Here is a 21988-nt window from a genome sequence, read left to right on the forward strand (position 1 = left end):
ATAAAATATGAGTTTATTTTACTGATACTCAGCTTTTCTCTATGTCTACAAAACTTGGATTTTATCTACTGACAAATATATGGATATATTAAGAAAAAGAAGTACCAATTTTTTTAACATTATTAAATTCCTGTATTGTTCTTTTGTTATTGGAACAGGAAAAGAAAGGCTACTGATAAGGAGGAAGCACTTTACTTGCTTTTCGGGAAATTAACAACAACAAAAAAAACCCTAGTGACAGAGAAAAGAATAATGAAGTGTAGGAAAACTAGGAAGTTGTCAGCCAGAAACAAAAAACACATCCACAATTTAAAGGAACATTCCAGTCCCTTAAAAACTCACACAAATATTAATTCATCACGTGTTAATTCCTTCCCTCTTCCAACTTTACAAGCATTACTTACAGCTGTTACTTCCTCCTGATGCGAAAAACACTTAGCAACAGAGATTTCAAAATCAAAAGCAGGAAGGACTCTATCAGAGTATATTCCAAGCTCTAGATGTATCAACAACCCATGTGAATCCGTTATCATCTTAGAGATTATGCACCGTTAAAAGAATCCCCTCATAGGTTTCAAAATAAGTTATTCCAATGCACAGAAGAGCATGCTTAGTAAAGGTCAATGTAAACTAGAGAATGAGTCACATTTTATTTTTATTGGAACATTTCTTTAAAAAAAAAACAAACCCAAATATTGAATTTTAGCATTCTTCAATACCTTTCTTGAGAAAGTTAGACATTCACAAAGATACAGGCACCGGTTCTAGAAGTAAATATAATATGTCTATGAATCACGAAATAGCTTTTAAATTGATTAATATAAGTTTCGACTTACTTTTATCAGTGTCTTCTAGAAAGCCCTCCATGCACACTACGCAGACTGTGAATGGATGCTCTGCCCTTACGACGGCCTGTGTGCCCATCTCGTGTCCCCCCAAGACTTCTCAGGGTGAGGTCCTCACCACTTCATCCTGAATGCTCCTTTGCAGCGAAGTCAGCCCCAGGTGCATGCTCCCCGCGTGTACACGACACTCAAGAAGGGGCAGGATTAACTTGAGAGACACTTGCTCCATCCTAAAGAGCTCTCCTACTTTGGGGCTGAATTCCTTTAGTAGGCTTTTCACAATTAAAAAGGATTACAATGCAAATGCTGGCTGAAGTAACATTCTAGAGTAAATCAATAAAAGTAAATGATCTAATTTTTTTTTTCTTAGATTATAGGTGCTGGTGGGAAAGAAAGAGGATGCTGGATTTTTGAAGTGGGAAGAAAACTGAAAACATAGAATGGGGTGGTCGTAGAGGAAATAAGACAAATTTGGCAATCTTTACCATTTTCACCTAAGGTTTGCTCTATTAACCTTCAATAAGAACTGGAAGAAATTGTAGCTTTGTCTAGAGGTATATCTTTATGTGTGGTTGTATGCGTTCAGGCCTGTCTCCTATCAATGAAGACATTCTTGTGTTTTTAAAAATTAAAACTCTCTTTATTCAAAAAAGTTTTTTTTTCCTTGGAAGATATCTTAATCAAGGTACTAGTAAACATGTAATACTGCCAAAGCTGGGAAATGAAAACAACACAGTATCTACCAGAGAATCCTTACCTATACTGATAAGTTTATAAGACTATTTGCAATGTCAATTCCTGCTAAAGTGATTATGTTTCCAAACTGTTTCCTGAACTTCCCTTTTAATGGACTTTTCTTTTTTTTCTAGAAGCAGAACAAATATAAACCACCAAGCGTCCCTGAGTTGTCCAAAATCCCAGATTGTTTTTGGAATACAAATTACAACAATTAATGAGGTTTTCATGGACTGAGTTTGGGAATGACAAATGCTATGGTCTATACCTTCTGGACAGTTGATGGAGAAGCTGCTGGCCTGCGGCAAGAGGACGCAGAAGGGACAGGCCAACTTCTCTCAGAGAAAGGGGGCGCTGCTGTGGGGAGTGGTCGCCACTCAGCTCCCTATGCAGCAGCTCTGAAGGCCTGCTGGGCGAGGATTCCAGATTCTTTGCTCATGTCAGGAAGAACCTTTGTGGGGGCCAGGGTTTAGCCGGACACAGCTGGGCAAAGCCGCAACTCAGCAACTCCGTGTGAGAGAGCACATGCCAAGCCCTGGAAGTAACTGAGAAGTCGCCTGCAGCCAAGTCAGAAACCACAAACACGCAAGGGACTGCTCAGGGCCATCCAGAAGCTAAAACGTTAACCTTGTAAAGACAATCCTTAAACCAACATCATTTAAGCATCCCTGATAGGTAGAAATAGAAAACTTTAAGCATGGCCCCCAAAGAACACCATTTCTCTGGCTGGAGGTATCAGGTTGTTTTTGTCCTTGTAACAATAACAGTAAGTATATTTTTACAAATATATACTAAGTACATGGTATTTAATCTCGAAACAAGCATACACTTGTAACAAAAACTGTTCACCTACAACTTCTGGTACCCCTGTACTAACCTGGAGTAGGTGAGGAAGAGGACAGCCGTTTGGGCTGCACACAGCTAGGGACAGAAGAGATGGCTTACAAGCACAGATAAAGAGTTAAAGCAAATAAAGGGAGGTAATCAAGAAATGGTACAGAACATTATTGGCGGTTTACACATAACTGTATAGAGAGCATAATTCCAAGGGTCAAATTGAAAATGTTTTTCATATCATGTATTGTAACCTCAAAGTGGATGAAAAAAATGTTCTACACACACGCACACGAACCACACACACTCCCTTAGCACTAGGAAATAAAATATTTAATTAGGACTTTAAATTTTTCTACTGGACATAAGAAATGACAACAACCAGAAGGTCACTGTATAACTTCCAACAGTTAAAATGCAGGTATAATTATTCTAGCAACTGCTCCTCTCCAGCTGGTCTTATGCCAAGTTCCTTGAGTTTCCTGTTTTGATTTCCCAGATATTCGAAACCAGTTTCCGCCTTTTGGTAGCCCTTTCTCCCCTGTACCAGTTATCAAGGCATCAAAACAACATTTTGCACCTATAACAAAACTCTAAGAAGGAACATTCCAGTCCCTTAAAAACTCACACAAATATTAATTCATCACGTGTTAATTCCTTCCCTCTTCCAACTTTACAAGCATTGCTTACAGCTGTTACTTCCTCCTGATGCGAAAAACACTTAGCAACAGAGATTTCAAAATCAAAAGCAGGAAGGACTCTATCAGAGTATATTCCAAGCTCTAGATGTATCAACAACCCATGTGAATCCGTTATCATCTTAGAGATTATGCACCGTTAAAAGAATCCCCTCATAGGTTTCAAAATAAGTTATTCCAATGCACAGAAGAGCATGCTTAGTAAAGGTCAATGTAAACTAGAGAATGAGTCACATTTTATTTTTATTGGAACATTTCTTTAAAAAAAAACAAACCCAAATATTGAATTTTAGCATTCTTCAATACCTTTCTTGAGAAAGTTAGACATTCACAAAGATACAAGCACCGGTTCTAGAAGTAAATATAATATGTCTATTAATCACGAAATAGCTTTTAAATTGATTAATATAAGTTTCGACTTACTTTTATCAGTGTCTTCTAGAAAGCCCTCCATGCACACTACGCAGACTGTGAATGGATGCTCTGCCCTTATGACGGCCTGTGTGCCCATCTCGTGTCCCCCCAAGACTTCTCAGGGTGAGGTCCTCACCACTTCATCCTGAATGCTCCTTTGCAGCGAAGTCAGCCCCAGGTGCATGCTCCCCGCGTGTACACGACACTCAAGAAGGGGCAGGATTAACTTGAGAGACACTTGCTCCATCCTAAAGAGCTCTCCTACTTTGGGGCTGAATTCCTTTAGTAGGCTTTTCACAATTAAAAAGGATTACAATGCAAATGCTGGCTGAAGTAACATTCTAGAGTAAATCAATAAAAGTAAATGATCTAATTTTTTTTTCTTAGATTATAGGTGCTGGTGGGAAAGAAAGAGGATGCTGGATTTTTGAAGTGGGAAGAAAACTGAAAACATAGAATGGGGTGGTCGTAGAGGAAATAAGACAAATTTGGCAATCTTTACCATTTTCACCTAAGGTTTGCTCTATTAACCTTCAATAAGAACTGGAAGAAATTGTAGCTTTGTCTAGAGGTATATCTTTATGTGTGGTTGTATGCGTTCAGGCCTGTCTCCTATCAATGAAGACATTCTTGTGTTTTTAAAAATTAAAACTCTCTTTATTCAAAAAAGTTTTTTTTTCCTTGGAAGATATCTTAATCAAGGTACTAGTAAACATGTAATACTGCCAAAGCTGGGAAATGAAAACAACACAGTATCTACCAGAGAATCCTTACCTATACTGATAAGTTTATAAGACTATTTGCAATGTCAATTCCTGCTAAAGTGATTATGTTTCCAAACTGTTTCCTGAACTTCCCTTTTAATGGACTTTTCTTTTTTTTCTAGAAGCAGAACAAATATAAACCACCAAGCGTCCCTGAGTTGTCCAAAATCCCAGATTGTTTTTGGAATACAAATTACAACAATTAATGAGGTTTTCATGGACTGAGTTTGGGAATGACAAATGCTATGGTCTATACCTTCTGGACAGTTGATGGAGAAGCTGCTGGCCTGCGGCAAGAGGACGCAGAAGGGACAGGCCAACTTCTCTCAGAGAAAGGGGGCGCTGCTGTGGGGAGTGGTCGCCACTCAGCTCCCTATGCAGCAGCTCTGAAGGCCTGCTGGGCGAGGATTCCAGATTCTTTGCTCATGTCAGGAAGAACCTTTGTGGGGGCCAGGGTTTAGCCGGACACAGCTGGGCAAAGCCGCAACTCAGCAACTCCGTGTGAGAGAGCACATGCCAAGCCCTGGAAGTAACTGAGAAGTCGCCTGCAGCCAAGTCAGAAACCACAAACACGCAAGGGACTGCTCAGGGCCATCCAGAAGCTAAAACGTTAACCTTGTAAAGACAATCCTTAAACCAACATCATTTAAGCATCCCTGATAGGTAGAAATAGAAAACTTTAAGCATGGCCCCCAAAGAACACCATTTCTCTGGCTGGAGGTATCAGGTTGTTTTTGTCCTTGTAACAATAACAGTAAGTATATTTTTACAAATATATACTAAGTACATGGTATTTAATCTCGAAACAAGCATACACTTGTAACAAAAACTGTTCACCTACAACTTCTGGTACCCCTGTACTAACCTGGAGTAGGTGAGGAAGAGGACAGCCGTTTGGGCTGCACACAGCTAGGGACAGAAGAGATGGCTTACAAGCACAGATAAAGAGTTAAAGCAAATAAAGGGAGGTAATCAAGAAATGGTACAGAACATTATTGGCGGTTTACACATAACTGTATAGAGAGCATAATTCCAAGGGTCAAATTGAAAATGTTTTTCATATCATGTATTGTAACCTCAAAGTGGATGAAAAAAATGTTCTACACACACGCACACGAACCACACACACTCCCTTAGCACTAGGAAATAAAATATTTAATTAGGACTTTAAATTTTTCTACTGGACATAAGAAATGACAACGACCAGAAGGTCACTGTATAACTTCCAACAGTTAAAATGCAGGTATAATTATTCTAGCAACTGCTCCTCTCCAGCTGGTCTTATGCCAAGTTCCTTGAGTTTCCTGTTTTGATTTCCCAGATATTCGAAACCAGTTTCCGCCTTTTGGTAGCCCTTTCTCCCCCTGTACCAGTTATCAAGGCATCAAAACAACATTTTGCACCTATAACAAAACTCTAAGATACTGATTTAGTTGTCAGCGTAAATAAAAATCTACAACTTATGAAAATAAATAACTTTATCTCCACTTTCCCATGACATTGCTGGAATTTAAAACGAAACACAGATATTTAGATTTCAAAGTTTCTCTATAGATTTGTTCCAAAAAAGGAAAGTGATATTACCAATTAATGATTGTTTTTACAAAGGCAGAGGGACAGCAATACAGATTTAAAGTTACATAAAAGCCTTGCTGCCTGACTGAAACAGGTATCTTTAATGCTACCTGGACAGCTAAAGGAAAAATCAAAATCAGCTAACAGGCTTGGGGTAAATGCAGATTCCCCCATCCTGGTAAGTCAAAATCTCTGTGGGACCTTTGAACACTTTCACGTTTAAGAGACCTAGGAGATTTCCCCTGTGCAGGACACCCAGGCCTTGCCACACACCTCGAGCCCTATGTGGGAACATGGGCCGGGGCAGAGCTGGTGCATCTGTGGTCCCTGGGATTACAGATTTGGGGATTGCCACAGCTCAAAATGTCTCCATCCTGCAGAGTACCAGTGGCATGTGGGTCAAGAGGGAATTCTGTGACACTATCTCAAAGATAGAATGAATATTAAATAATATAACAGCTCCATTTAATCACATTTCCTTAAGTGTTTTTTTGTTAGCATCCCTCCCACTGTCCAACTTCCCACCAAAAAAAAAAAAAAAAAAAATTTGAGGAAAAAAGTTCTATGAACAAAAGCAAACAGTATTATTTATCTTTCTAAATAGTGTCTATAGCAAACATTACAGATGGCATTGAGAGTTAGTATATCTGATCAGGCTATTGATAGCACAAGTTGTAAACTACAGGCCAAGAAAAAGAGAACCACCAAGAATACGAGTTAGCACTTACACTTTGCTTGTATGAAAGAAATAAATAAAATGTAAAAAACTAAAAACAGAATATTGAGTTCACAGAATACTCACATTTCCTTAGGTAGGACTGAAATAGTAAATTTAGAGCACAGAAAAATTAATAAAAATTAAGGATCTGAAACAACTGTTATTTAAAACTAAAAGAAGAAAGTCTGTAACAGAAGCCATTTGTCTCTGTGCCAAAATTAGTTTAGCTTCAGAGGCTATAGCCCTACAATGTAAAATCAAACTTCCTTTTGTTTTAAGCAGCAGAAAAATACAGTTAAAACTTTGTATAAACGAATCTTTCTCATCTTTCTAAACTTTAATTTCTGCTTGAGTGTGTATATGTTATGCAATGTAAGTTTTCAGAATGGATAAATGCTTTAAAATGTCATTTAAGACATTTATAAAATATCTTTTTAAAAAGACAAAAGCAAGCTCCCATGGTATATCTAAAAATGTGATTCAATTCATGCACCTGCACCATGAAGGCTATTTAGAAAATGGTCTCTCAGTCAAAGGCAAAACAAAGTCAAATCAGTGGAAGCTGAGGGTAGTGGCGTATAGCGTGTGCTCAATACACCATTTTTCGAATGAATAAATTAATGAACAATAAAAGTGCCTCTGAAATGAAAAGAGCAACCTTGGAAGGTTCTTGTAGAAAAGGCTAAGGAGAGGATGCCTCTGGGCTGAAAGAGTGTAAGCTATTTCTCTACCTCCCTATCCGATTATTTAATCATCTCTGTGCCCCCACTCTAAATGGCTCTCTTCTCAGGTATGGGTCTGATTAGCTCTCATGTACTCAAACCCTTTAAAAGTCTTTTTTTGAATAAGAGAGTACAAATCAATCAATCATTCATTCAGTAATTAAGATGATATATTTTGTTTTATGCAACCCAGTATCGTGAGTGCCAACAACTGTGTTTTGGGCGAACTTCTGGTTAGCTGACAGTAACAGACCTTAGGCTTCCTTACACTGTGCTAACAGATCACTCAACACTTCCTGTACCATCGCATTGTACAGGTGGTACAATGATCTCACTTTTGCTGTGTTAACACTGCCAGTCACTTTTTCCTCCATTATGCCTATCACTGTCACATTAACAGCCCCACACTCCAAAGTCGTTAAGGTACCACCTTCTCCCTGGGAGGGTGACTCACAAATTCTTATCTCCAGCCCAGATCTCCAAGTCCAGATCCTTAACTCTCATCTTCCCCCTTGATTCTGCACAGATATGGCAAACATAAAATAAACTTGACATACACCTCATCCTACTCCCCATAAAGCTGCTCTCCTTGTATTGGCACATTCTGGTAGATGACACCACTATATATCGTGACCATTCTCCTCCCTGCCCCAAAAGAATCTATCTTGTTATTCACTAACTCCTCCTCTCCAAATCTGGGAGCCTCCTCCTTCCTCATCCTCCACAGTCGATCAGCCGTGAAAGCCTGCTGACTTGACCACCTCAATTCCCTCCTGTCTGGGCCTTACTGTCCACCCTCTTCTCTCTCCAGAGCTGCTCTTAAATTCTCCTTTCCTGTCTGTTGAGCCACTCAACATATTCCTCAGAGCTGGATACAGTTCCCAACTCCTCCGCAAAGCCTCAAGCCTTCCATGATTTATCCATTTTATGAATGTACAGCAGCTCTTATTTGTCCTAAAGTATCATATGCCAAATTCTGATTAGCTATCTTTTCTCTAAAATATCTGGTAGAGAAAATACAGCCCCAAATTATAAACCATGTAAACATTCCCTCTAAGGACTTTTAGCTAAAACAAAGGAAGAATTTCTTAAGTCTCAAGTGTCTTCCTCCTTTTCCAAATGTTCATTGTGCAGCTCCAAATAGGAATAAGGTCCACATAATCTATACTATTCCAGTAACATAAGCAATGTGTGATGCAGCAATGGCTAAAAACTGTATTTAAAACACATTTTAAGATCCTACACAGATATCCCTTTGTTTGCTCTCTGATGATAAATCAGTGTGAACCGGGTTATTTTAATTTTTCTCTACACTCTCCCAACCTTCTCATGGAAAGGGCTCAGGAGTACGTATCTTTGCAGTCCCCGGTGTACTTATCATGGAGCTATGCATGTCTGAATGCTTCTAAATGAGTTAATTACATCGAAAATTACCTAAGTGACAAGTAGCTCTACTTGGGAGTCAAATTTAATTTTCCAAAACAAAACCGTGGTTAAGTCTTCACTAAATCTGCTCCTCCCCCTTGTCAAGGGCACCACAATTTGCTTAAACTCCCAAGTCTAAGAGAACTCCTTGGCTCCTCTTCCCCTCAACCCCGCCTTCACATGAAATCCATCAATAAGTCCTGTTAATTCCATTTCCAAATCGTATCTCAAATCAAACCATCTCTCCATCCCCAGTTCTTAGCTGCAGTCACCAGTATCTCTCACCTGAACTACTAAAAGAATCCCTACCTGCGGACTCAGCCTCCTCTCTTTTCCATCACACTCATTTTTTTCAGAGCACAAATCAAATTACATTACACACTTGTTCACAATCCTTTAAACAACTTCCCTATGTCATCATCACAAAATCCACATACCTCACCTTAATCTACGAGGCCCTTAACCCGCTCTCCCTCCCTCCGATCACACTGACCTTTCTGCTTTTTCTTGCTATTCCTTCGACACTCCAAACTCGTTCTCACCCTACAGCTTTCTTCACACGTGCAGCTCCCTCTGCATGGAATTCTCTCCCCTCAGATGGTGGTAAGTTTGACTCTTTACACTCAGATTTCAGTTCAAATGCCCTCTCTTCTCTGACATCTGTATCTAAAGCAATTTCCCCAGCATTCCCACAGTTCTCTATCATATCACCCCGATCACTGTTTCTTCAGAGTTCTTATCAAACTATATTTCCTTATTCATTTTTGTGTTGTCATCCCTTCTCTTTTGAATATAAGCTCCATGAGGGCTAATCCTCAGCAACCAGAACTGTGCCTAGTACATATTTGGCACTCAATAAATATTTGCTGGATGAACGAATAGATAAAACGTTTTCCAGGGTGTTTTCTATCCTTCCTTGAACTTGGCATGGTTTTATATTTTTGATTACTTCTTGAATATATTATGACCGCTCTGAATTATAGTAATTTTTTTTAGAATATAAAAGCTACTTACTAGTACTGGGAGGCATATGAAAACTTAAAAGTTCAACTTATTCATTATATCATTGAAGTCTTTGGTATCCACTTTAACCACAATTACTAAACCCACAGTGGCCCCTCTGGAAAACCCTTGTGGCAGCCCCAGAGGCTGGTATTGGGTTTGCTAGTCTGGTCCCCTCTTCTGATGGTGCAACACTTTAACTTTTTGGACCTCAGTACAGCAAAAACCAAATCAACGATGAGTAGGTAACGTGGCATAAAATTATAAGCTTTGTTAAGATCGAGGTAGGATTACTTGCAGGTCATTCCCTTTATCAGTCTTTCTCTTCTTCCTTGGAGAAATACATTTGATTCTGACAAACCGTTCCATGCATAACCATGGCTGGCTGTTACTGAACATCCTCTATCCTCTAAATTGATGGTGTTGTGGTCATAGATTTTGGGAAAGGATTTTGGTAAAATCCAGGACCAATTCCTTCTCTTTTAAATAAATATAAGGAATACACGGGAACTTTTTTAATACCCAGAAATTGCCATTATTCTCCACAAATCTATAAATATGAGATTGAAATGTCCTGCAATGACTTCCACATATTTTTAAGTGCTGTTGTAGTTATACTTAGAATTCGCATTCAGAATTCACCCCCAAACCACAGATGTGGGGACCCGTGTTTCCTCATATACTCTGGCAAGAACACTATTACTTCTGTCCCGCCCTCCCCAACTGTACACCTTAACACTACAAACTGCACAAGAGAATTGTCCTCAAAAGGCAGCTTTAACTGGAACTAATTATTCACCTTCCAATAAGAGACCATGAGAATCGAGTCTACATTTACCATGTCACCCATCGTCACTGGATTCACCCTCACTTGGCTCTGTAAAATCACCCCTGCCCCACACGACCCTCCCTCTCAAATCCTTCGACTGTGCCTTCTAGAACTCATGGTCTGTTGTCACTAAAATCCTATTTGCTGTCATTTTTCTCTCCAGATGCTCTCCTCACCTTCATGCTCTACTTAAAACCTGGATACTCCCTGACTGCTCTTTGTCCCTTGAAGTCCTTTCAGGTGGGGATGGCTTCATCCCTCACATTCCATAACTCCTGGGGGAAGGGGTAGGTGTCCTCTTTGTTCTCATTGCCGCTTTTATGTCACTATTCTGGTTGCCCTTTAAAAAATAAAACCTTGTTCATGTGAAACACATGCGATCCGATTACATGCCAGCTACACATCATGACAGTTATCTACAGAACTTCCGGCTCAGTGTTTCCTCTCTATTCATTGCTTCTGTCTCCTTCCCAGCATAGATTGCATGATAAGTCACCAAAACACCGGCATAACCCTCACTCTCTGTGCCCTTCTCTTTCTATAGGACTCATCAGGAAAAATCTGAACCCTGGTTAAAGTCATGTCTCCACCTCCAATGTATCTGCACTAGAGCTGAAGAGCACACAACTCTGCTGGCTGATCTCACTTCAAAGTTATAACCACTAACCCGAAGTAAGCTGTCAGCACTGGCAGGAGACCCTAACACATATCTCTAGTCAGTTCACTCGTCCTCTCGCTGAGATACCTATTTCACATTTTCTCTCCTTCCTCAATTTTTCACACCTCTTCTTCCGCCTCAATGTCAGCTGACAACCTTGTTTTATACATCTCTGAGAAACAGAAACAATTTTGTGCCTCTCCCTCCTCAAAGACTTTGCTCCTGCAATCATTGCTGGTCTCTTTTTACTAGATTATTCTTGTCATCATTCAAACCTGCTGTAACATCGCCCACATTTTTAAAGTCCCTCTTGACCCTATATCCCCCTAAAACAACCCCATTTTTCAGTTCTACTCTATCACAAACATCTCAAAAGAGTTTTCCCATGTCTGTTACTTGCACTATTTATTCTTTTATTATTTCAGGTTAGGAACTCTAGAATCATCTTTGTGCATTTTCATCCTTCCCTTATCTGTTCGCAGATACTGCAGGTTCTTCTGTCAAAATGCGATGTGTCCACCTCTTCTTTACCGTTTTCCTGCTAACCTCTGCTCTGTGGCATATCAAAATAACCGAAACAGCTCTCCAGTGAGCCTCCTGACTGCAGTATCTCACTTGCTAATCCACTCCGCATCCCCCAACAACCCTAGTCTGCCTAACATTGATTTCCTCATGCTCTGCTTCTCTCTGCTCATAAACATACAATGACTACTGACAGCTCCTATTATCAGGTGTAAGCTCCCTAAACGATGTTAAAGACATTTCATAATCTGGTTCCATCCTGCCTCTCATTTTTATTTCCTATTACCTATCAACATAGAAACTTGCTCTTTTAGACTAGTTTCCCAAGTGTCTTACACATAAGTCATACAAATCTCATTTTGTTCACATCCTTCCCCTTCCTGGAATCTCTCACCACCCAAATTTTGAATTGTTCAGACTCCACCTCCTCCATGATACCTTATTATATAATTCTAGGTCACATTTTGTGGCCCTAAACTCCTACAGTATTCAGAGTCTTCATTGCTATTAATGATTTGATAATATATAGTACTATATCTTCATTAATTCTTTCCTATAAAATATACATACTTGAATACAAGTAGAGCTTTTTCTTCAAAATTGTTTCTCAGAAAAGGGAAATCCCCTAATACTGACTTCTTACAAGATCTCAAACATTGCAGGGTGCCTTCTCTTGAAAAGCACAATACTATTTGTAGATGATAAGTTAACTTAAGTGACCTCAACCAATCCTACTTTTGGATTATATAGAGGCCATCTGACAGAATTTGTTAAACAAGAAAAAAAAAAAGTAAAGAAATTTAATGAGCTACAACAATTATTCCTGAGAGAATAATCCCAAAATTGGAAGTGCTGTATATCATATACAGTCTTTTAAGGAATCGCTTTAAAAATCAATGCATTTAATCTTAGCATTGTAAAGATCATAAATATACACCTAACTAAATAAAAATGCAACAGCCTTAGTTTTATGTAAGAAGATACTCTGTGTTAAAAATAAAGCTTTTTGGGATAATATGGATTCAAAATCTGTTACATTTCAAACATGTTAGATGGTAAGAGTTTAGAAACAGGATGTTAAATGGCTTGGCAGGTAACTTAAGCAAAGGTAATGACAGCATCTGAACAACACACTTTCATGAAATGTAAGACTGACAAAAAGCAATCCCCTAAATTGCTGTATTATTTTACATAATGTGATTTTAAATACATATGAGTAACTAAATTGATTATTTAAACAGACATGTGACCACTGCATCTACATCCCTGAAAGTTATATATTGGCAAAATATTTTTTTGGCCAGACAATGGGATTGGGGACAGATGTGAGCAGAGCCATGAGTCAATAAAAATGAGTTAGAGAACTGACTGTTGTCTAATGTCATCATGAGATTGAAAAAAGACTTGACACGGTTAGTACTAGGCTCGTTAGTGATACTAACTAGGCTCGGATCCCAGTTTGGATTTTCAAATTCAAGGACTAGACTAAATGTTATCTTAGATTCTCTCTGTGGTTCTAAAACTTTATGTCTACTGTGTTCTACTATATTTTCTTTTAGTGATTTAGCAACATTGGTAAATACAAAGAGAAATGCTATTTTAGAGGCTATTATAAATCTCTTATTCTCTATTACCATTTAATATGACTTAGAAACAATGCAATGCAAAAACTTCAGTCCTGATCTACTGCCCTGATGAGTCTGATTTTGGACCTCACAAACCTTTGGTATTCCAAACTGTATGACCTACCTATCTTAGCATGCATCGTTTTAGAGATAAAAGGTATTTTTAAGTATGTCTTATTCAATACTATTTTTCCCCAGGAGGAACCTGGGGCTGAGAGAGAGTTCAACGCTGGTCACAGGAAGGGCTGAGACCCAGGCCCAGGCCTCACTCTTTATGTCACCTCGGATGGCGAGCCGTGGCACTGAGTTCTGGCTATGCTACTCATGGTTACTGTAGTTATGAATCATATTTTCAAGTCCTCATTTTTCTAGGTTTTATGCATGAATGTACAAAAGTTATAAGCCATATTAGCATGTTTTTCTTGTTATTTTAATGTGATTTCTGATTTCATTCCAGAGGTGACGTGCCCAATGATCCATCTATACCTATGTCATTTTGCCCCATGGCAAAACCAACCTAAACCTTCAATTATCACTGCACAATTCTCCATCTCTTCTAAAGAAATACACTTTCTTGCCAGAGGAGTTGCATTTCTAATAAGCACTCTCCTCATGGAGCATCTTCCTATGGTAAATCAAGCAGAATGGACCTGGTGACGACAGATGCTGATTTCAAGCACACCACTTGTGAAATCATCCATTATGCAGAGGTGACCTAGGCGAGCTGGCACAAAGTACCCTGCTCATACCACCACAGCATTACTGTTCCACAGCTTCCAGGAAATAGACACACACAAGTGTGCACACACCCCATCACATCAACACCTGGTCCACTTTACGCATCTAGTTCGGGATTATAAAAGTTCCAATCTCTGTAAGCTTGTCTTTGCCTTTTCAAGCTCAAATACTATCAGTGCTCAGGGCTACACAACGCTAAGTTTACAATTATGAAAATGAATACTTACCTTCAATCCTCTTCAAAGCTGAAAGGCACATATCCTTCCTTGGAAACTCAAAGGGATTGTTGCAGGTCCGAATGGTGCCACACTCACATTTCCCATTGATTATATTGCAGCCAGAGACAAGGTTTTCATTACATGGTTCAACACCAAGCAGTTGGTCATCATCCCAGTTCTCATCTGTAAAACAATTAAGAACCACATAATGTTTGCCTGTTAGCTTCATTCGAAGGCCTGCTGGAAAGCAAAAATGTGCAAGGATGTCAAGATTAACATTCAGTTTTGACACTTCAATTTATGAAAGGCAGTTTGGCTACAATTTTACAAATGAATGAAACCTTACCTCCTAATAACTGAGAAGACTGAAATATATAGCCACACGCGTAGACAAATATTTGTGATCAAAAACCACCACTTCTGTTGTGTTATTACAATAACAACTGAGATTCCTTTAAAATGTTTAATGTTAAACCAAGATGCCCAGATTTTCCTATGTTCAATCAAATTACAGAAGTCATATTCGTCAATCTACAACATTATGCCAAAAACACCCCACAGTATCTTATTCCATCAGGTAGAGACCAGCTTCAGGTTTGAAACGTCTCTGTAACTTAATACATCAAGGCAGCTAATAAATATAAAAAGTCAGACACCACCAAAAGTCAAGAATGGAATACAGTGGCAGAGATCCTCTCTAGCACATTTCAGTCTGCTAACATCCATCACTCTTCACATGCCAAGGCAAGGCTAAAAATGACAACAAACCGAGGGGCTAGAGGCTGGTGAGAAGCTGCAGTAGTCATATGCTGAACCTGAGACCAAATCACTGCCCTGGTCATGGAATGGAGTAGACTCTAAAACCAGCTTTAATGGAACCCAGATCAAATGAAACAAATGTGACAGAACCCTAGGCAATCAATTATCAATCCCTAATAATACTTTTCAGAGTTGAAACATCTCTTACAGGAAACCAGATTATTTCTCTTTGAATCTCTGGGATGTTATGTGGTTTTTTTCCCCCTCTCTTAACATTATCTTTAATAGATATTTTATCACATCTTAACTAAGTACTGACTAAAATAATAAGCATGTTTCTGATATCATATCTAGAGAGAATTTTTTAAAGTGTTTGAATTTAAGATATCTTAAACCTGTTGCTCAAACAAAGGCAAGTATAAAGACATCTTAAGAATGTGTTTTCTAGAAAATGGTGTAAATGAATGGCGATCGTTTTTATGGGGATAACTTTTACTTCTGGTAACACCACTGACTTTCTGCGTAAGAAGGCAAAAGACTTTCACCAATTCCTGACACATCCTCATGCTCTAAGGATCCTGAGATCCTCATTAGAAACCCTCAATTCTTGCTTCTATGCCTTTGCTCATGGAGTATCAAGTGCCTAGAAAACCACCTTCTCTTCTTCCTCTGATAACTCCTATTAATCCTTCAAGACCCAATCCAAATGTTACCCTTTTTGAGAATTCTCCAACTGTGAGTGGCTCCATCCTCCATGCTTCTGCAAACACCTACGTAACCCTCTTGTTCCCTATGGTAATGATTTTTATGTTAATTAAAAAAAAACGTATACACACGCACACATATATATATAGAACATCACAAGGAAAACTATGTTTCAATATAAAAATGTTTATACAATAAAAATCTTATTTAAAAAGTTTACTAGTAAAACATTAATGAGGAACACATTTTAAAGAAAGGCTTGGACATATTTTGGTACTTTTCTCATGAGAAATCATCTGTCCTTAGTCTCTTTCCCAGTTCAGCTCTAAGACTCTGATCACCTGGCTAGCAACAACAGCCCTTACAAGGGGTCCATCTCTAAGCCAATTTGTTTTCATTGCCAGATACTTTCTCTGCCTCCCTACAGGAAAACCATTTTTCCTGAATGTGGAATCGGAATTAAAAGGCAACTGTCCTTAATGCTCTACCTGGCTCCTGTTTTCTGCTTCATTCTCAGCAGAAGCCTCTTGGCAGCAGCAACGGGCTGCACCTGAGGATGCACAGGTAAGCCTGACCATCTCCCCTTAGGAAATGCCACAGCCACTGTGTCCAGCCAGGATGCATCTGACCTTGAAGCCAAAAATGTCTTATATGCTTTTTTTTTTTTTTGAGAGAAACTCTTTCCATGTCCCTACCCTCATCAATATTATTTTTTTCTTTGAAATAGTTCCCTTGGCAACCACTGCTTTATAGGATCAAGTACAGCATGCTCCTGAGACAAATGCTTTGTTTTTCTATTATAGGACATTATATTTTAAAATCACTTAACAGCCAACCAACAGGAATTGAAAGCAAGAATTTAGTGGGGTTTGATTACAGAAATCAAATTCTGAGCCCAGTCGTGCTTCTGACAGCACTTGGTAAATTCGATGCTTTTAAAATCTCTTTTTTCCTAAGTAAATCCATATACACAGTACAAAGGTCAAGGTTCCGATTCTCTTACATAGTTCCTGGTTTCTCCTTGGTCTGGTGGCGGGGGGGGGGGGGGGTGCGGAGAGAGGAGTTAAAAACAAGAGTACTGCCCTTTACTATATCCAGCAGTTTTTTCCTGGTACTCATCCATGTGACAAGATAAAATCTCCTACAGTGAAAGGTCAACGCAATTGAGAAACCTCTGCAAACGTATTTTTAAGTGTGTAACTTCCGCAAGATACTAAATCAGGATGTTATTTTCTCTAAACGTAAAATGAGAAATAATGTCACGTATGAATTAAAATTCATGCATGGTCAACGTGTCCACATATGTTGAGTACTATAGTGACGTTATATCTAACTGCTAACCTGAAATCTCCACTTGAATGTTTAGAATAAACAGACATCACGAAATAGGATGCTTTCCCTCGAGACAATCACGGTGCTTCGGTCTGCAGCAGAATTACCTCATTTGTACTTCCCATTCCACGCCACAGAACACTCGTAAAATGTGTCATCAAGGGCTGAAATTTCAAAAAAGAACTCTGACTGCTTCAATCCAGCGCATTCTTAAGGGAAAGTGACTTTACATTGTTTATTCTTTTGTTATTAGTATTTACTGCCAGTGCATGGCGGTGACGAATGCGGTGACTGACTAGCACGGTTTGGTGCCACAGCTTCTATTCACACTAAGATGCCAGGAGTTTTGTCACCACTGGGTCGGTACCACCGGTGCAAATGTTGACACGGAATAAAAGCAAGTAACAAGGAAAGGGTTTTGATCTCATGTGCTTGCGGTCACAATTTGAGAACTACTATTCTGAAGACCATGTCCTGCTGGGGTACCTGAGCCAATGCAGCACAGGATCCAACAAAAGGACACTGAGAAATAACAAAGGACACTGAGTACCTCTCCTCCTAAGTTACCACTGAACCCTAACACACATTTCTTTAATGTGATTTAGCTAATACGTAACTAATAAATAGGAAAATTAAGTCAGTAAAATGCAGAAGTATTGTTGGTACATTCATGATTTTTCTCAGCAGGTTAACGTCATAAAGAGACCAGGAGCAAGTTTTCTCACAACTAAGGGAAAAGTCTTAGTCATAAGTGAACTCCTTGCTGATAACCCTGTTTAAATTCCTTTAGTGCCAAGAAATGGCCGCTATAGTAGCTAAACTATTACATTAAACTATCCTGGGAGTTCGTGAGAACAAATGAAAAAGCTAGAGATGTTTTCCCCTGTATTTAAAAATCACAATGAAGAAACGACCCCTGGATCTTATTGTTTAGTTCAGATGAAATTGGTTCCGTTACAAGTGAATGTCATCCTGTGCCTTGAAGGGAGTAGCATATCTCAGGAGTGGGCGAGGCTGCCACCAATGGGCTGCTCTGTCTCCAGGTGCACATGACACGTGTGGCTCACCTGTGTGAGTATTCTTATTTGGATTCTGATTTATATTTATCCTCTGTGCACACAGTTCCATAGGTTTTGCGTGACCTGCCCCAAACCCTATTTTTTTAACAGCTCCCATATTTTTAGTGCAGTCAATTATTTCGGTTTTTGTTTTACTAGCGCACATGTGTGCTGAAGCAAAACCGCCTGTCCTTCCAACCGCCATAGTCAGTCCTGGACAAGGTCCTTCTGCTCCACAAAGTATCTTCCAACATTCTTAATAATGCCTGAGGTTTCTTCCTTCCATATTTGATAGGAAAGATTTTAAATGCAAAGTCTAGTTAAAAGAGAGTGTCGATCCTGAGGGTAGGAAAGGGGGCGCTGAGGCAAAGGATGCGAAGTGGCATCTTGGAAGAAGCACGAAGACACATCCAGATCTGGCGAGCAGCAGCTCCTGGGGACACCCCCTCTCAGTGCCCAGGAGCTACAGGGACCAGCCGCGGCAACACTGCCAGACTGGTCCTAGATTCCACCTCTCTGCCCTTCAAAATATCTTTCCATCTGCCTGTTGATGTTGAAAATTCCACTAACACGGAATGAAATGTTTCAGGTATGACTGCACTTACTGGACAAAGCACTGTCCATCTGAAATACAACTTCTTGAAGGCAGAAGGCATTTGCATACTAAGGGCTGTACTTTTTCTACCTTGTATCTGCTTAAGTTAATGGAGTTTACACCAAACCAAGATATAGCTGCACCCCGTTATGTGGGAATCCACTTACCAGAAATACGGTATAGCAGATATTAAAAAAGCAAGAAATAAATTCACGGCACACACTCAGAAGCTCATAGTAATGGAATTCTGTTGGCAGAGGAGAGGCTTCTGGGAATATATATCAAATTAATTCTCCAGCTGTTCACATATCCCTGTGGCTACAGTAAGATGCAAATAGCTAATACTGGCATCTCTTTCCATGCCAGCCTAGAAACTCCAGTGTAATGTAAAATTGTTGCTCTTAACGCCCCCAGTTCCTGGCTGGCTATCAGGCATTCAGTTCTGCTCAAGGAGGAATCTAATGCAGCGAGTTTTCATTCTCTCCGCTTCAAGCTTAAGGCGGGTGTTCCAAAAGCTGATGCTTCCCTCTCCCAATTTTCCTTGTGCTGTAATCAGTGCAAAGTAGGAAAGGCAGAATTATGGTTATCAAGAATGATTCATGTTAGAAAAATCTGTTTTACAGGCATTTTCGCAAAGTGAAACTATGTTAGGCATATGTAACTATACACCAGAATGGCCAAACCCTGAATCTAAAACAATGGAAATACTAAAATATGCACACAAATATTTTTTTGAAGACTCTTAAACCAATTAAAACCTTTAAGTTTTAACAAACATGACCACGGATTCATATTATGTTCAAGTGAGGAATTCTTTGAAAAATAGTACTGGCCCAATTCACTACATCAATTTACAGTAAATATAATGATAAGCAAATGTTTCATTGCTGTAATTGTTGTCGGACACCTTAGCAATACAATTAACAGAGGAAGACAAGAGATGAATTATAGGATGTAAATTCATTCATTCATGCTTTCTTTCAATCATTTATTGCTCAAACAGATATTGTTGTCTATTATACAGCAAGATGCTAAGGATTCAAGATTCTAGGAAAAAGGAATTTACAGTACAATTTTCTCGCCATTCTAATCAAAATCATACTAAGTGTGTGAATGAGATGTTTCTAGGAATCCTAAAACAGAGGAAAAGGTGAAGTAAGAGGATAATTTCCTATTCGATTGTAGGAAGCTAGTGGGGAACAGAGAGCAGTTTAAGAGTGTCTCTAAAAGCAAGGAATTCATGCAACAAGGAGAAGAGAGACTGAGACTACAGAACCCAACTCTGCTACTTCACAATTCCACCTACATTAGGAACTATCTTAAATTGTATATACAAAACCAGTTCAGAGGTAGGGGAGGCTGTGGAGAGGGACCTGGCCTGGGAGATCACAACCTGAGCTCTCATTAGTTCACAGATCGACCCTGAACAAGGCATTTGGCCCTCTAGACTCCAAATGTTACTAAAATGGAGGTGGAATGGACAATTCATGAGGCTCCCTTAGACTTTCTCCTCATGTTTCCTTGACTCTGGCATCTTTGTTGAAATTGCACAATGCTAATAGTTTACTGGGAACAGTGTGATAGAATCATATGCTTATGGTATTTGAATGACAGGTATTAGATTGCTCATGTAAATTTTTCCCAAGCTACAATTACTTTGACTGTACCCTATGGTTACATTTCCTCTGCTTTGAGAGTGAATCTCAAAATTTTTTGAGGAAAATCTCAGGCCTCCTCCCCTGGCCCACGTTTGTACAACACTGAACGGGCCTTCTATTCAGGCACATGTCATTATTAAACAGTGTTCTCCGGGCTTGAATATCCATTAAAACATGTAACTCCATGTTTAACCAGCCTCCAAGAATATTGGTTTTTGATTATCAAATGTATTGCTTAAGAATTAATACATCTTAGTTGAAGGAAAAATTACCTTGGAGAAGTGCCTAATTGTTGCACATTTCCTCTCTACATCTAGATATTTTAACAGCCATGCTTGAATTACGTACGCCTTATGTGCCGCTTTCATTGCGTTTTATTTTCCTACAGAAGGTGCTTTAGTGTAAATAACACCCAGGGAGAGGTGCTATAAGAGGAGCCCTATCAAACTTAAGGATACGGAGTTGAGAAGCAACACCACCATAAAATAGAGTTCAACATCTGGCCATTCAAGTCTTTGGAACAGAACACAAAGCCTGTTTCGATTTGATCCAACTTACTTCTTCAACTTCATCTCTTCCAGTCCTCCCCTTTGTTCTAGTAACACTCGGTGTCTGTGCTCCCCAAATGCTGTTTCATGACTCCGTGGCTTTGCACGAGCTGTCCTCTCTGCCTAGAAAGTATCTTCTCCTTACCTGCTTTGAAAATTCCTACTCAGTCTTTAATGCTTTCTTCAGATTTCATCCGCTCAACAGAGACTGAATTAGGAATTATCTCCACAGATCTTCTATCGTACACCTATTAAAATGAGTTCACTTATGGCAGAATAATGAAATGGCTCATCTAATCTCTTCCACCAGAGAGTGGCTTCTTGAAGCCAAAGATCTAGTTTGATTCATCTTTTTATCACTGGGCTATCACAGAGCTTAGCAAATAGTATTTTGGCAAAATAAATGCCTGCAGAAGGAATGAACAAGAACAGGATTAGAAGAGGACTTGAATTTATACAAAGCAGTCTGAATCTTTAAGTGCCAAACTTTCTCTGGAAAGTGAGTTTGGTGGTAGGGAAAGAAAGTCAATTATTCAAAAATAACAGAAAAATCTTTGGATCTCAGACTTCCTACTGGTGAAATATTAACACTAACTCAAGTTTTCTTTTAACCTCAACATTGTATTAACTGACACTTTCACATATCAATAAATATTTATGACATAAAATATCATATTCCTCAACCATGTTAAAAAACTTAATAAACTCTATTGAATCCCTACCCCCTCTATTATGACCATAATTAGATAATATGACACAAGTTAATGCTTCCTGCCAGAAAGGTACTTGTGGATATGAGTAATGCTCAGTATCGTTTTATAAATATTAACGCTCTAACCTAAAATCTACTAGTCAAATGGCCAGGACCAGATATGAGAATGCCCTTTTCCTAGATTGTGCTCATTCAAAAGTGCGAACCACTACAGTGAAAAGAAAAATGTGACTAGAATTTTGAACACGAACAAAGTGAAGATGGTGTTTGGAAAATAAGTGCTTTAAAGGATATAAATT

General features: G+C 39.1%; 1 protein-coding gene across 4 annotated transcripts in view; it reads right to left on the reverse strand.

Annotated features, from left to right (window-relative positions):
* CRIM1 (cysteine rich transmembrane BMP regulator 1) overlaps positions 1–21988 on the reverse strand; it is a 180217-nt gene that overhangs the window by 129644 nt on the left and 28585 nt on the right. For all 4 annotated transcript variants that reach the window (XM_023537797.1, XM_011372095.2, XM_011372094.1 and 1 more), the window contains exon 2: positions 14332–14505. In XM_023537797.1, coding sequence (XP_023393565.1) covers positions 14332–14505 — 174 coding nt within the window. The remainder of the gene's footprint in view (positions 1–14331; positions 14506–21988) is intronic.

Source organism: Pteropus vampyrus, unplaced genomic scaffold, assembly GCF_000151845.1.
Source record: "Pteropus vampyrus isolate Shadow unplaced genomic scaffold, Pvam_2.0 Scaffold200, whole genome shotgun sequence".
Lineage (NCBI taxonomy): Eukaryota > Metazoa > Chordata > Mammalia > Chiroptera > Pteropodidae > Pteropus > Pteropus vampyrus.